General features: G+C 40.9%; 1 protein-coding gene across 1 annotated transcript in view; it reads left to right on the top strand.

Moving 5' to 3' along the window:
- LOC138469725 (vomeronasal type-2 receptor 1-like) overlaps positions 1–14,576 on the top strand; it is a 164,238-nt gene that overhangs the window by 29,078 nt on the left and 120,584 nt on the right. Inside the window, exons 4-5 of the mRNA XM_069609030.1 lie at positions 1,033–1,863; positions 9,674–9,901. Of these exons, the coding sequence (XP_069465131.1) occupies positions 1,033–1,863; positions 9,674–9,901 (1,059 nt within the window). The remainder of the gene's footprint in view (positions 1–1,032; positions 1,864–9,673; positions 9,902–14,576) is intronic.

The raw sequence follows: 14,576 nt of genomic DNA, 5'->3' as shown, positions 1-14,576 counted from the left end.
GCACCTTGTCCATAACGTCCCTTTAAAAAAGATTTTTTCTGTGAATTTTGTAGATTTTTATTGGTGCAACTTAACCATAATGTTTTTTTCATTAAAAGCCATGGGTTTTTATTAGTGCACATTAACCATAACATCCCTTTTACAAAGGTTTTTCATTGAATCTAATAGGTTTTTATTAGTGCAAATTAACCATAACGTCCCTTTAACAACGTTCATTCATTGAATAATATTCTGATTGATAAAAAATGAAATTGCAAATGTTGTTAATGAACTAAATACAATAAATAAATAATAATAATATGGCAGACATTAGACGATGCTACACATGCCTGATTGCCGCAAAAGCCACTTTTGGCAGAGATGACTGGAACTGAAATCTTATATTTTGCATTTGTATTTTTGTGTTGGGTGTAGAATACTGTGTGGTGTGCTATTTCAATGTTCACGTGATTGCTGGCATGAGTGCCAGGTTTGGCGTGCTATTCATTCAACTAAAATGGAGACTCTACATTAAAGATTAGAGTTGTCGGGGCGAATATAGGTAGTCATAAATTCATAGAGCAACTGATTGGATTGCAGTTGAGGGCACTGCGATTACGTTTTAAAGTAGTTTACATTGCCTACATATTTAAAACCCATTACATGCGAAATGGTGCATTAAGATGCTGGGTCAAATTGTTACCATGTTATGTTAAATGGCACAATTATGTACAATTATGATAACTAATAAAATGAGAAGACCCATTTATGATTGCAAATATGGACAAGTTAGAGAAGAAACATTTCCACTTTGTTCTTCTAGTCCAACAATACATATATTTTAAGAGGAGTGGCTGGTGGGAAGTGAATGATTAACAGGAATTAAGTGCATCTGCTGAGCTGGCATTTTAATGTTGATGACAACTGCCATAGGACAGTCACTATAGGACAGTCACTATAGGACAGTCACTATAGGATAGCCAAATATTCAACTTTGTGGGAAGGCGTGTATATATAGCGATTTCTTCTTGTTTTTTTCTCTCCATTTCACAGATCAGCTATGTTTCATCAAGTCCAATACTGAGGGACCGGACCCAGTTCCCATCCTTTTTTAGGACCATCGCTAGCGATGATTTCCAGTCCCAAGGACTAGCCCAGTTGATTATATATTTTGGTTGGACCTGGGTTGGCCTATTGGTGGAAGACAATGAATATGGACGAATGGGCGCTCATATACTACAACTAGAGCTTGCCAAGGCTGGTGCTTGTATTGCCTTCTCTGAGGAGATCATGCTGAGCAGAGCTGACAGAAATGCTGGTCACATCATCCAGGTAATCCAAGGTTCAACTGCCAACATCGTCATCATATTTTGCAGTGAGGCGGGACTTGCTCCCTTGATGGATGAGATGGTGAGACACAATGTGACTGGGAAGATCTGGATTGCCAGTGAAGCCTGGGCTACATCTGCTCTTTTGGCTTCTCGGAGGTACTCAGAAATTCTGAATGGAACTATGGGTTTCGCGATTCACAGTGGGGAGATGCCTGGCTTTGAACAGCACCTCAACAGTGTGCATCCTTCAGGACAACCAAATGATTCCCTTATTCAAAGGTTCTGGGAAGAAGCTTTTGGATGCAAGTGGTTTTATCAGGAAAGTCCTATGTATTTGTCAGATAATACATCAAACCCCTGCACTGGGTCAGAGACAATGAGTAATATTCAGATTAGCTACAATGATGTAGCCGCTTTAAGAGCCTCATATAATGTGTACCAAGCAGTTTATGCCATTGCACTGGCATTCCAAGACTTAAGATCATGTAGGACAGGTGATGGACCTTTCCATCATGGAACGTGTGCAGACATTATGGATTTCCAACCCTGGCAGGTAAGGAATTTCACAAATTATTTAAGCTGAAATTATGAATATGTCCAAAAGAGGACAAGGTCCCAAGAAAGGCATAGAAAACCTTATTGTTTCAAAACAAAAACTGTAATTAATTGTATCTATCTTTCCATTATATTGTGTTATTGTTTCAGGGAGGATGTGGAGAAATACACCAAGCCCCAGTCCCCTGCAATTCCTGGGAACGCTCAAGAAAACATTTATTTTTCTCCTTACCACTATGGACACCTATGGGGTTGGTGGGCACCTGGGACCAATCATAAATTAAATGGTAAAGAGAGGCATAATGTGTCAACACCATACAAGGAAGGGTCACTTAATACTAAATAAACCACATGTTGTCCTAAACATTCCTGCTCCTCATTTCTAGCCTGTTTAGTATGAGCCCATATTGGAGGAATCCAGCCCATTTAGACAAAACCAAGGTCTCAGAATAAAAAGGATTTGCAAGAACACATCTTTATAGGCTTTCATCACCATGTGCTTTTTAAAAGCACTAACTGTGAAAAATGGGATTCCTCTTTGCAGGAGAACAAGGATGAGTAGGGGTAAACTGGCCCATTGAGCCCTCACACTTTACAAACCAAAACATAAGCAATCATAAATGTAAAACAGGGACAATGCTTGATAATGTTTTGGTTTGTAAAAGTGTGAGGGCTGAGTGGGTCAGTTTACCCCTACTCATCCTTGTTCTCCTGCAAAGCGGAATCCAATTTGCCACAGTTAGAGCTTTTAAAAAGAACATGGTTTTGAAAGTGAATAAAAAGAAACTTCTCTGCCTTTTGTGGTAACGCGGGATGAGAAAAGGCTATAATCTTAAAAGGAGTGTGAAGGTGAACCAGGAGTGACCCAAACAACATAGTATCAAAGTCCAAAATAAAGGGAACGTCAAATCAAGGATCCTTGAAAAATAAAAAAATAAAAAAAATAAAAAAAACTTTAATTAAACATACCATCTGTACGTAGAACGAAAAGGAGATTACTATACAAAAACCCAGCCCACAGGAAAGAACAGAGAGGATGCAACAGTCTGAAGGAAGTAGCCCTCTGGGTGCAGTACCAGTGGTGGTAGATAAGGTTCTACTATATAAGGTTATTGTTTTGAAAACAGGGGAGATCGTGACCTAACCAGTCTCTAGGGTACCAGTGGACCGTGTCAACAGTATCTGGATGCAATTCTTGGTGGGCTGATGCATCAGACCCAGTGTCGCATGATGATTCAAGCTGATCAGGTTCAGTTCAGGCATGTAGGAACGTGGAGGCCCTTGCAACAAGGAGGTGTTGAGTAGGTGCAAATGTGGGTGCTCTGTGCAGTCTAACAGCAGTTGTTCAATGTTGCAGGTCGGATAGATCCCAAAAACGGTTTGCAGTTGGGCATTAACCGCTGGGAGAGGTTGGTGAGTGGTGATCCAGGAGTTTGAGTCTGCGGGCTGTTGTAATGGTCCAGATTCAACGCTGCCAAGGGGGCCGCAGGTACTAGTTGTGCAAGTAATGTGGTGACATCAAGAATAACATAGTGGGTGACACTGGGAGTGAGGACGTCATTGTACGTGGCATGACTTGCATAGATGGAAGAAAGCGCAGTGTGAGAAGTCCCAGGGTGGAACTCAAGGAGGGCTGGGTGTTTCAGGGGTAGTTTTTCAGAGCGGAAACAGGGTGAGAGTGCAAGATGTTGTAGTGGGCTTATAGTATGGGGGTTTTCTTGAGCAATATATGAACAGTAGAGAAGCTATTTCTGTTATAGGCCTATGTTAAGAAAGCATTTCTCACAGACAGATCATAAGAAAAGAGCTGCACGCCCATGTGTGACAAGCAGAACGTAGTTATTGAACATTCACAAACAGTGTGATGAAATATTGCACGGATAAAGGTTCCCAGGAGAAGGCCCCCACAGCAAAGTTATTCTAAAAGATTCTTTCAAGCTAATGAGTTAGGCACCTGGGTGCACAAGGAGAATTAGCAGAGAAATAGAAATTAAATACTGGTAAATAAATTCCAGACATGGAGTGGTATAATTTCTTCAGACCACACTTGGCCAGAGCATTGGGTTTGGGTGTTTGGGGCATAGGAGGGGTAAATCAATCAGTGGAGGGATATTTTGGTGTCCCATGGGTGCAACATTGTACATTGTTCCCACTGATGTTTGCAGGTTACACCATTGGTCTGGCTCAGTGTGAACGGCTTGCCCTTTGCCATTTCAATTTATTTTATATATTGTACATTGCCAACCAATGGCAAAAACATGTTTTTTGACTGTTCAGCACAAGAACATAATTGGGGGGGCGATGTTGGAAGGTTTGTGACATCACAAGGGCTGTTAATGGGCGCCTTCTTCACCTCAGGATGAGAGTCAGTGAAACTGTCCCAAAGAAAATCCTAATGAGAATGTTCAGAATGTCTCTTCGGCCTTAAATGAGCCTGGAGGACCTGTGGGAATTCTGCTTAAGGTGTCCAAAACTCTTTCTTCAAAAGGGCACAAGTCCACCCATATTTATCTAAAGCAAGCCTGCCCTAGTATACCAATCCCTGCTCCTGGCTGGGCTGGACCTGGCTCTTTTGATGTCTCACCCAAAGCGCTTTGCTTCAGAGAAAGTGGAGGAGACAGGAAAGGTAAAGAGAGACAGTGAGAAACAAGATGGTGGAAGACTTCTTCCAGTGTCCAGAGCACCACTGCCTATCCTACCCTTGCCACCCTTCCATCCAACTCACAACAAAGACCTTTAGACATGCAGCACCCTGGTGTGAGGCTTGACCTCCTGAATGTGTGTGCTCCTTTGAAACCTGGTGCCACGACAGCTGCCTGCTGGGTGACTCTCTCTGGGGGTGGGAGGTTAGTGGCCCTTACAAAGAGAATCAAAGGGAGGCTTGTTCCTCTGGGTTTCTTTCCGGCCGTGTGGCAGTATCGGGCAGTCTGACCCAAATACACATTCCCTTCTAGAGAAAAGGGCATGGAGCTGTGAGAATAGCTCAGTGGCAACAGGTTTGTCGTGGAAGCAAGACAACGCATAGTAACACAATTCCAAATCCCTGTCTCACGCTTAGAGACTGGTCTCTGGTATTAAGCGCCTTATAAAAGAAAAATTATGAATAAATTATAAAGAGCTGATTCACAGGGGCTCACACATGTGCAATATCAATTGGGATGTGGCAGCCATGATCAAAAGTAGTGCCATGCACTATGCCTACACTCATGAGCAGCTTATTCTTAGAGATTATCCTGCCAACAGCATGCAGTACTCATGATCATTGTAGTTTGAATATAGGGGGCATAGCTTAAATTTCACCCATTTGCTGTAATGACATTGCTGATGCTGCAGAGGTCGTGTAGGCATCTTGTGACCTTTGAGCCTGTTCTGAACCATGAGCAGAGTGGGTGCCTCGGATCAGTCTACTGATGCAGCAGGGCACAAGTAAACTATGCTTTTGCTTTGCAGACTTCCCTCAGCTGCATCAAGTCAGGGTTTGGACCCTTGCTAGATGGCAGTTTCTAACACTAACCAATATGGAGGATGTCACATGCCATGATCCACACACATCTCAATGGCCTCTCCAGTATTAGCAACATTGACACCCATAAGGGGTGACAAGACAGGACTGATTCCCTCCCTGTGGTAAGTTCAATTTCTCTAAAATAGTTCTCAATATTGATTTTTACGATGTTTCTAAGCACTCCCAACTTTGGCAGGAAGGGATCTGCAGCTCAGAGAGATAACGTTGTTGTCCCAAGGTCACACTGGTTTGTGAATGAGAAATAAGTCTGGGCCAAATTATTTGTCCGAATTCTGAACCTCCTGCTATCTCTGAATTTGCGATCCATTCAACATTCTGAACTGTTCAGAGGTCTGTGTAAATTAATTCAGCCAGGCAGATTAACCTGGCTATTTATAAATGGACATGCAGCAGCACTTCAACAGTCATTGAGAATCTTTCAGAAAGGGAGCGGGTGGTGTGGAATGGTGTCTGAGGCTGCTTCAGGGCAGGAGCATTTTAATTTCATGATTGCGTAATGCTTTTTGAACAATCAATGCGTGTTCTGCATTTAACATGTTTGCAGGGAGAGACAGAAATAAATAATTATTTTAAAGGAAATATTTGGGTTTAAGAGGAGTGCTTGGGTAGGGTAAGTTTTGGCAATGCTCAACAGAATGTACATTTATTTTGCAAACACCATTTATAATCAAACTGCATCTCAAAGAAAGTCAGGCTACCCTGACATCTGCTGGGAAATGTTGTCTATGGCCCTGTCCACTGGGTAATTGACACCGTCCTCCACACAACCTAAACTGGCACATGAGATTGGCCCGGTCCTTTTGGGTGTAGGTACCACCACATCACTGCATGTGCAAGGCTCCCTGACTGTGTGGGAAAGCCATGAGATTCTGAAATTCAACTGAATCCCATGATTGAACAGGTGGGATTTATGGGGGTAGAGAGATTCACCCAGCCTTAGTTAGCAGGAAGATGTTCTGATTTTATAGAAGACCACCTCCCATATTTTAAGTAAAGGTAGTGGGGGAGATTCAAGGGAGCTTTGATGTCAGATATGTGGAGCTATGGTAGGGAACTGAATACAAATTCTTCAAAGACCCTAGAATGGTTTTGTATTTAGGTGCAATCTATTTTCTTTTCTAGATCCAACAGTCCTTCACCTATCTCCAAGTTAATCAAATTACTTCGCCCACAATCGAAATGTGCTGTAGCAATAACAGACCAGACACAAACCAGTGTGATGAGGGGTACTGGTCCTGGTTGGCCAGTCTGGTGGACCAACATGGCAGGTCCAGCTCCTAACCTTAAAACGACATGCTCTTCCTTCCTGCTTAGTTGGAACACTCAGGGAAACTCCCATTTACTTGAACATGGTGGTTTCGTCTCATATTGACAAATTTGCTATAATTGCTCTACAAGAGACGAGGCTCACTTCCCTTCCCTTATCGTGATAGATGGATGGAATGCTCTATCCTCACTGGCCTCTCGGGGCCCTAAAGTTAGACCCAAAAGGGGGTCTGCTATAGGGGGTAAGGAAGGAGTTGAGTATTAAGTTGGTCCTGCCTGACTATAAAGACATTTTAGTGGGCAGAATTGTGCTTAACGCACACTTTCAGTGCACCACTAAAAACACTGTGTATGTGATTAATATTTATGATACACCATACAAGCTCTGCTATGCCCAGATACTGAGGTCAGTCGAAACGATACTCAGAAAGTTGGGCTACAAATACCCAATTCGGATATGTGGAGATATTAAGTATATATGCGCCACACTACTACTGATAATGTACTGGACACTTTGTCTGGTGAACAGGCATGTGGACTGTCTATTAGCTGTAGATGTAGAGTTGGCTAGGCTAAATTGCTAGACTCACAAAAATTTGAAATGGCTAATGGTAGCTTTCCCTTTGACATTCCCCATGGCTACACGACGGTGGGTAGGACATTGAGTAGCATAATTGATTATGTATTAGTCTCTAACCACAATCACGTGATACAAGATTTGTATGTAGGGAATTGGGTTGAAAACGACTACTTTATGAAAGTGAAGTACACCCCACCTAAAAGGGCCCATGTAGAACGTGGCTGATTGTCAGTGAATAGAGTTCTAAACTGGATATCTTGTCATGCTGAGAATCTCAAAATGCTTCAACTAAGGCACGGGATAGTCTCAGTGCCTTTTGTTATGTCTGGGTCAAGAATTGCAGTAAGAGTAACTACTCTTCTACTATCAGCGAAATAAGCCATTTTGAAGCCTGCATGGAGCATATGAAGGCCAGCTCGCTAGCCCCACAAAAATCATTTTCAAAAACCAGCACTGGCTATCTTAGGTCCCACCCACATAACAATGACACAAGTTTTCAGACCAGGAAAAGGGCTTTGCAACAGGAACTATGAACCATTGCCCAAACGGAGCAAGATGACGTTGTACACACTGTGGTGGTGAGTGGAGCAAAAAAAGGGTACGCAACCTGTCTAAAAAAAGCACAAACTAGAAAAAGAATGCGCAAAATGGTGCCTTCTGTTCTGGTCTTGTCATTCAAATGTTCCTGCGCTGTTCTGGAAGACCATTAACGGGAAATCCACTGATCATAGAGATCTTAAAGGGGTCTGTGGGAAGACTGGGAAGTGTTTGTGACACAACATTTCACCAGAAACACGATCTACAGGCTCCCGGACCATGTTTCTGGCTCCGCTTCATACTATACTAAAAATATTAGCAATATAGAAAAATAATTAGATCTTGTAAATCACCGCGGGTGCCAGGTCCCGATGGAGCATGTAGTACACTTCTGAAGTTGGACCCGGAGGAGTGGGCAATAACCCTCCACTGGTTTTTTAGCTGGATTGGAACAACACAGGTTATCCCTGTGTCCTGGAATGTCAGCATAATTTTTCCTATTCTTAAAAAGGGCAGTCCTGAGGAACCCAAAAATGATCACCTATTGGCGATATTGGACATTCCAGCTAAGATCTTTGCCCACGTAATCTTAGCAGAACTGGAAGATTGGGTAGGGGTGAACAATATAATTCCGATAAAACAGACCAGATTTCGGAAGGGATGTGATACAACCATCAACAGCCAGGCCCTTGATACGATTATCCAACAGGCCTGATCCATCCACAAAACACCATTGTATGGTGCATTTATTGGTTTCAGTCCAGCATTCGATATGGTGGGCAGACCTGAATTATGGAACAAACTTAATGATTGTAACATACCACCGGGCTTGCTCAAAATGATCATTCAATTACATGACCATACACAAGTAAACGTTTGTGTGTACCAGGCGGGGAGGACCTCAAGGACAGTGCCTCAAGTGATTGATTTGTCTTCCTCCACCGCCATCCATTGATCCTTTATATTTGGAATTCAACTTGACACCTATCCATGTTAAATTGAAAATGTGTTGTACGTCATCGTTCTGGAAATTTCCCAATGCACCAAATTAATCTTTGTTGGGGCTTCTGCATAGGATTACTCAATCTAGAGCCACGCTTATGCCAAATAGTAGTCTTGTCAAAATAGAAGCAGCTGGTAACATCTGGTTGGAAAGGGCATCTGATCAATCTTTGAACGGACCCCTTGTCAAATTCAAGAACTTTATCAAATCTACCTTGCACTGGGATGCATATGAGCAAAGCACTGCCAAGTTGGCAGGCAAATCTTAGGCACTGAACTTTCTTGAATACTACAACACACAAACTAGGGTGCTGGGATATGTACAATGTTTTGCTGGAAACTATGTGTTGTGGGATTAAATTAAAATCAAGTTCAACATTGTAAAATCATTAATAATCACTGGGGCTTAGTAAAATATCCATGGGCACAAACGGACATGTCGCTTATGTGGAGAAGACCATGTGGAACCCACAAAGCATCTGTTAATGACTTGGGAAGCACTCAACTTTTTAAGACTAGATGCATTTAGAAGGTATGACATACAATTGTCTCTCTCACTTGATGATGTATGGGAGCTTTTTATGTGTGGGAATTTGGAAGGCAGCATTACAAATATCTTTGTTGTGGAGGCAAATCATCTCAATTTTTGATGCACTGTTTTAGTAAGGGAATGTTGTATGATGATTAGCTGTATCATTTATTTTTAAAGTAATTTGTACAACTGTATTCATTAAAAAAAAATGCTTCTTTTGTATTCTATCCTTCCCTTGTACAGTGGCTAATTATTAGATAGCTTTGTTCTATATAAATAATTTTAAGAAATGCATACGTTTAAAATGAGGAACTTTGCTCATGTAAATGCTTTACAATACGTTAATGCATTGTTCTTTCCTTCAGCTTCTCTACTATGTGAAGAATTTACGTTTACCAAAAGAAGGCCAGGCAGATTTGTTTTTCAATCAACATGGTGAAGTTTCTGCAAAGTATGATATTGTAAACTGGCAACCAGGTCCAGGAGGTAACATGAGGCATGTGACGGTGGGCAGCTATGATGACAACCATCTCCAGGGGCAGAACCTTTTCCTCCATACTAGCGCTATCCAGTGGGGACCATGGGGATTTCAGGTACGGATTTGATGCAATGATGCTGGTATACTTACGATGAATTTGCAGAGGTTGAGCATTGAAACAAAGAAATTATTACATTTAATAGGCAATGCAACACTGACTCATGTCTTCACCTCCATAACCAAAGTGCAGTGGTTTCATAACGCAGTGGTAACTTGGCTGTAATGGAATTACCACCACTTTACTGCCATTTTTACCGCACCATCATACTTCTTATAATAGGCCCAAACTGTTCCAACTGAAGAAGTTGCCTTTTCAAGAAAAAGGAATTGCCCAGCCCTAGTTTGCATATAGCTACATTTATATTAGTGTGCATATTCAGCATCACCCAGGCCACCTGCGGTAATGAGATCTAGTGATCAGACACATTATGTCACTGGTCAAGGACCTGGTGAGATTTTGTTTATTTTATTTATTAAAATGGCTGTGCAGACATCACGCCTAGGTATACCAGAGTGCTGTATAGCAATACATAATCAAAGATAAAATAACCCTGAAGAGATTTTGCATTTGTATTTGTGTTTGTTGATCACAAGGCATATAATTTATAGCAGAAATGAGATATAGTTGATACATTACAGAAGTCAGTGTCAGTCCCCTGGTATCGTGCCTTTTGAACATTAAATGGTTATCTGGATGAACGTGTACCTGGTGATGGAGATGTAGTCCAGAGGCCTCATTACAGGTCGGGCGGTCCGGAATCAACAGTGGCGGTAAACCCGCCGCCACTGTTAATTCCGGACCGCCCGATCCCGAGTCCTGCAGGCGGGAGGTGATGTTCCCGCCAGGTCTGACTATGGGACTCAATGGGAATGGGGATTTACCGAATTCCGCCTCCGGAATTACCGGGACACCAGGGTCGTAATGCCCTGGTATTTCTGGGAGTCATGGATGCGGAATGGTAATACGTGTCCGGCGGTAACCGAGGCATAAAAACCGCCTGGTTACCGCCGGACTCGTAATGAGCCCCAGAGACTGGAGTGGTTACTAGGGAATAGACATAATTAGGTCATACATTTTAGGCTAGTGCCAGAATGTACATAGCAACGTTTTACAAATTTACATTTGTGAAAGACATATTAAAAGGTGAGAAATGAAGGATGCCAGTTGAAAAGGGGTATCAAGTGATGGGTGGAAGGTTTAGCATCAATCAATACCATGGACAAAATCATGGCCATGTCTACAAACCATCATTTCTCAAACTGTTGTCATTACAATAAGCAACATGGACCTGCAAATCAGACTTGTTTGCAAAAGGGATGTTGATACCAGACTTCGTAGCCATTCTGCACGATAGCACCAACAGCCCCAAAAATATTTCAGCATCAAAGGACATCATCAGTGAAATGTAGCCTGGGACTCTGCACAAGAAACTCATAAGCTATATCTGGGCATACCCACTCATGCATTTGTGGGTGGTGGGGTTGAGAACTTGCTTTCACCAGGCAAAATGATGTACCTAGCACCCGTTACTCATTTCTTATTTGCTCCTATGTTCAGCTTCTCGCTCACCTATGGAATCATCCCGAGTTTTATCAAAACAGTGATAGTCCAAATGATTCAAACAAAGAAACACTATGCTGTCTACAGTAACCATGCCAACTCTCAGCCTCCTCCTCCTTCACCACGCTAAAATTATGAAGCATATTGTGTTTAATCCTATTACTGATTATCTGGAGACCAAGTGTCTCTCTGACCTCCTTGCAACTGGATTCCACAGTCAACACCAACTTCTTCACTACGGTTCACCACTCCAACATCTCATCTATTCTCAGACCTCTTGATCTTTCTGCTGACTTACATGGTGTTGATCATTCCTCACTCCTGTTTATGTATAATATTGGTATCAGCAACTGTGTCTTTGATTGGATTACCTTCTATGTATAAGATTGGTCCTTCACAACTGAAGCAATATTGTCAGCTCAGTTAATACCTCCCTCCCATGTGGTCCCAGAGAGACCAGCTCTTGGCCCTCTTCTCATTTTATACCCCCCACAATATTTTCTCCTTTTTACTTCTTCTAAGACCTATTTGATGTTGACACCCACACATTATTTTTATTTGTTTATTATTTATTGTGTTATGGTTTTGTATTAAAACCTTTCACAAATTTTACAAAAATTCTTAAAATACATCTCAAAACCACAATATTTACACAACAATTCATAAAGGTTTAAAGTTCATATTAATTTAAAAAACAAACATTAATTCACAAACATATACAAGATAAATTCAATATGTTATGTTAAAAACATAATCAACATCAATCTCATATGCTCAGAGGTTCTTTTGATAGGACAGGAATATTACATAATAATTTGAGAATCTCAGTTAAAAAGGTTATAGTGTAAGAGAATATGCTTAGTATTCATCAATCGTCTCCACAAAGTCTCAGAAAAAGCAGTTGCGGTTGAATGAGTAAAATGACTATAATAAGATATTTGCCTCAACAGAAGAGCCTCAAATTTTAAAATCAAGTGTCGCAGAAATTCCACTTTCTCAGATTTACAAATCCTACACGTCCTTTTTAGATATGCTAGTTCAATACAAGGCCCCATACATATAGTGTATGGAAACAATTCAGACTACATTTTAATGGCCTTGATCTAAACAAATGTGAGCATGTCTTAACAACATAAGGTTGTGACATATAATCCTGATATGGAAATATAAATGCAGTCTCTTTCACTTACATAGGATCCACCATATACAGAGACCCAATTCCAACCAAATTGCTTCAATAGGAACGAAATGAGGTAGGTTCGGTATTTTATGCCAGATTTGTCCTTCATAAGTATTTAGCTGTTTTCTTATAAGGGGTTGAAGCAATTTGAGGCCATATGAAATTGTTGGTGCAGCATTTGCCTTGAAGCACTGTATAACTGCCAATAGTGAGTATAACCAGATTTTCTTCCGAATAACCCTCATTTGAACAATAAGAGCATCTACCTTTGCATCTGACTTGTCTTTCATATGAATCAAATGCTTCTTGGAAGCAAAAGAAAACCCAGAGTAAACTAATTTATCAACCTCTTAAATTCTTATCGTTAATAGACCATGCTATTTGTGTGCTCTTTTTGTTAGCATTGTAACGCATAACATGGGATTTTGCCAGGTTTATAAAAAGGTTATTTTCCTTCACATATGTTACAGTCTACAATTTTCTTTTCAACACAATGGCTGTTCTGTCTAATAAAATCAGGTAATCAGCCTAATCTAGCCGCCCTACTTCTAATGACCCTATTCTAGGAGGAAAGCAAGAACCCTGTTGAAATTGTAGCAGCTACTCTAAAATATATACATTAAAAATGATGGGGGGGGCTACATGCACCTCTTCCTTAAACCATTGTCTACTGAAACATCCCTTGATCACAAACCAATCCCATTAAATTATTGTTGGAATGAAACAGGTGAAGCATATTCAGTAAACCCGAAGGAATGTCGCAGTTTCTCAATTTACACCACAACCAACCTTTACCTACTTTGTCGAATGCTGAAGACATGTGAAGACTGGCTAAGTAAAGAGGTTTCTTCCTCTCATTATTAGCATTCCTTTTTTTATTAAGAATCAAATTAAACCATGTGGGTAGCTACCCGAATCCTTCCCAAAGCGCCCCTGAAAGATGCTGTGTCTATTAGACCCTTCCATCAAAAGCACTCAATCTTTTAAATCAAAACTTACCAAAATCTTACTAGAAGAATAAATCAAAGAAATTGGCCTGTAATTACTGAGGAGGCTTGGTCTCCTTTTTTGTAAATGGGGACCAATATGGAGACAAACCATGAGTCATTTGTTACTAAATTTGAATTAAAGCTGTACAAAAAGACTCCAAAGGATTTCCATCCATCAATCAACATTGCCCTTTAATACAACTTTTGAGAGCCCACTCAGGTGACACAGTGCCAGTCGAAAAGAGATACAGTTCACCTTGAATCATCTGCACCATATATAATCAATGTCTGCATAACATTTCGATTCACCTTCAAATAAGGTGAATTTTATGAGCCTTCAACCGGTTTTTATAAGATGGTTTCACTCTCCTACAAGCTTGAATTTGTATACATTTCTCCCAATTAGAAAACACCATGATTCTTCTCAGTTTGTGTGCATTTCCCTCTTCCGATCTCTAATCTGTATATCAACGGATGCTCTTGAGATTCAACAATGGGTTTCTGTTTTCACACTGTTATCTATATTATTATTCTTTGAACTTTTCCCTCTGATCAGTTTCCCATATATCCTACTGTTTATTTGCCATCCATCACTTGATGGTACATCAGGGAATAACACTAAACTCATCTAAGACTTCGGTCACCCCTCCCTGTTAGTTTTTTCCCCAACCTTTTTGCTCCTTTCTTTAAAGATAGCAACTTTAGGGTCCACCTTAATATGAAACAAATGTTTCAGCAATTACCTCCACTTCTGTAATGGCTGCCAGGACAAAACTTCTTATATACTACTCTTTGATTTTGAATCTTGACTTGAGCTGACTGTAATACAGCTTTTGCTTCTTTCTTCTCTACTCCATTGCCCTTCACAGTAGAGTGTTTCATGTTCCCTTTTCATGGTATGTACTAACTCCTATGCCTCTCACTTACATCTGCTCACCATATTGATGCAGGATGTCTTCTTTGTCTTCGGATCTATACACAAGCTGTTGAGGTTTCCTGA

Source organism: Ambystoma mexicanum, chromosome 1p (assembly GCF_040938575.1).
Source record: "Ambystoma mexicanum isolate Mex_15411 chromosome 1p, UKY_AmexF1_1, whole genome shotgun sequence".
NCBI lineage: Eukaryota > Metazoa > Chordata > Amphibia > Caudata > Ambystomatidae > Ambystoma > Ambystoma mexicanum.
Note: the sequence above shows the minus strand (reverse complement) of the source record. Positions and strands in the feature narration are given on the sequence as shown.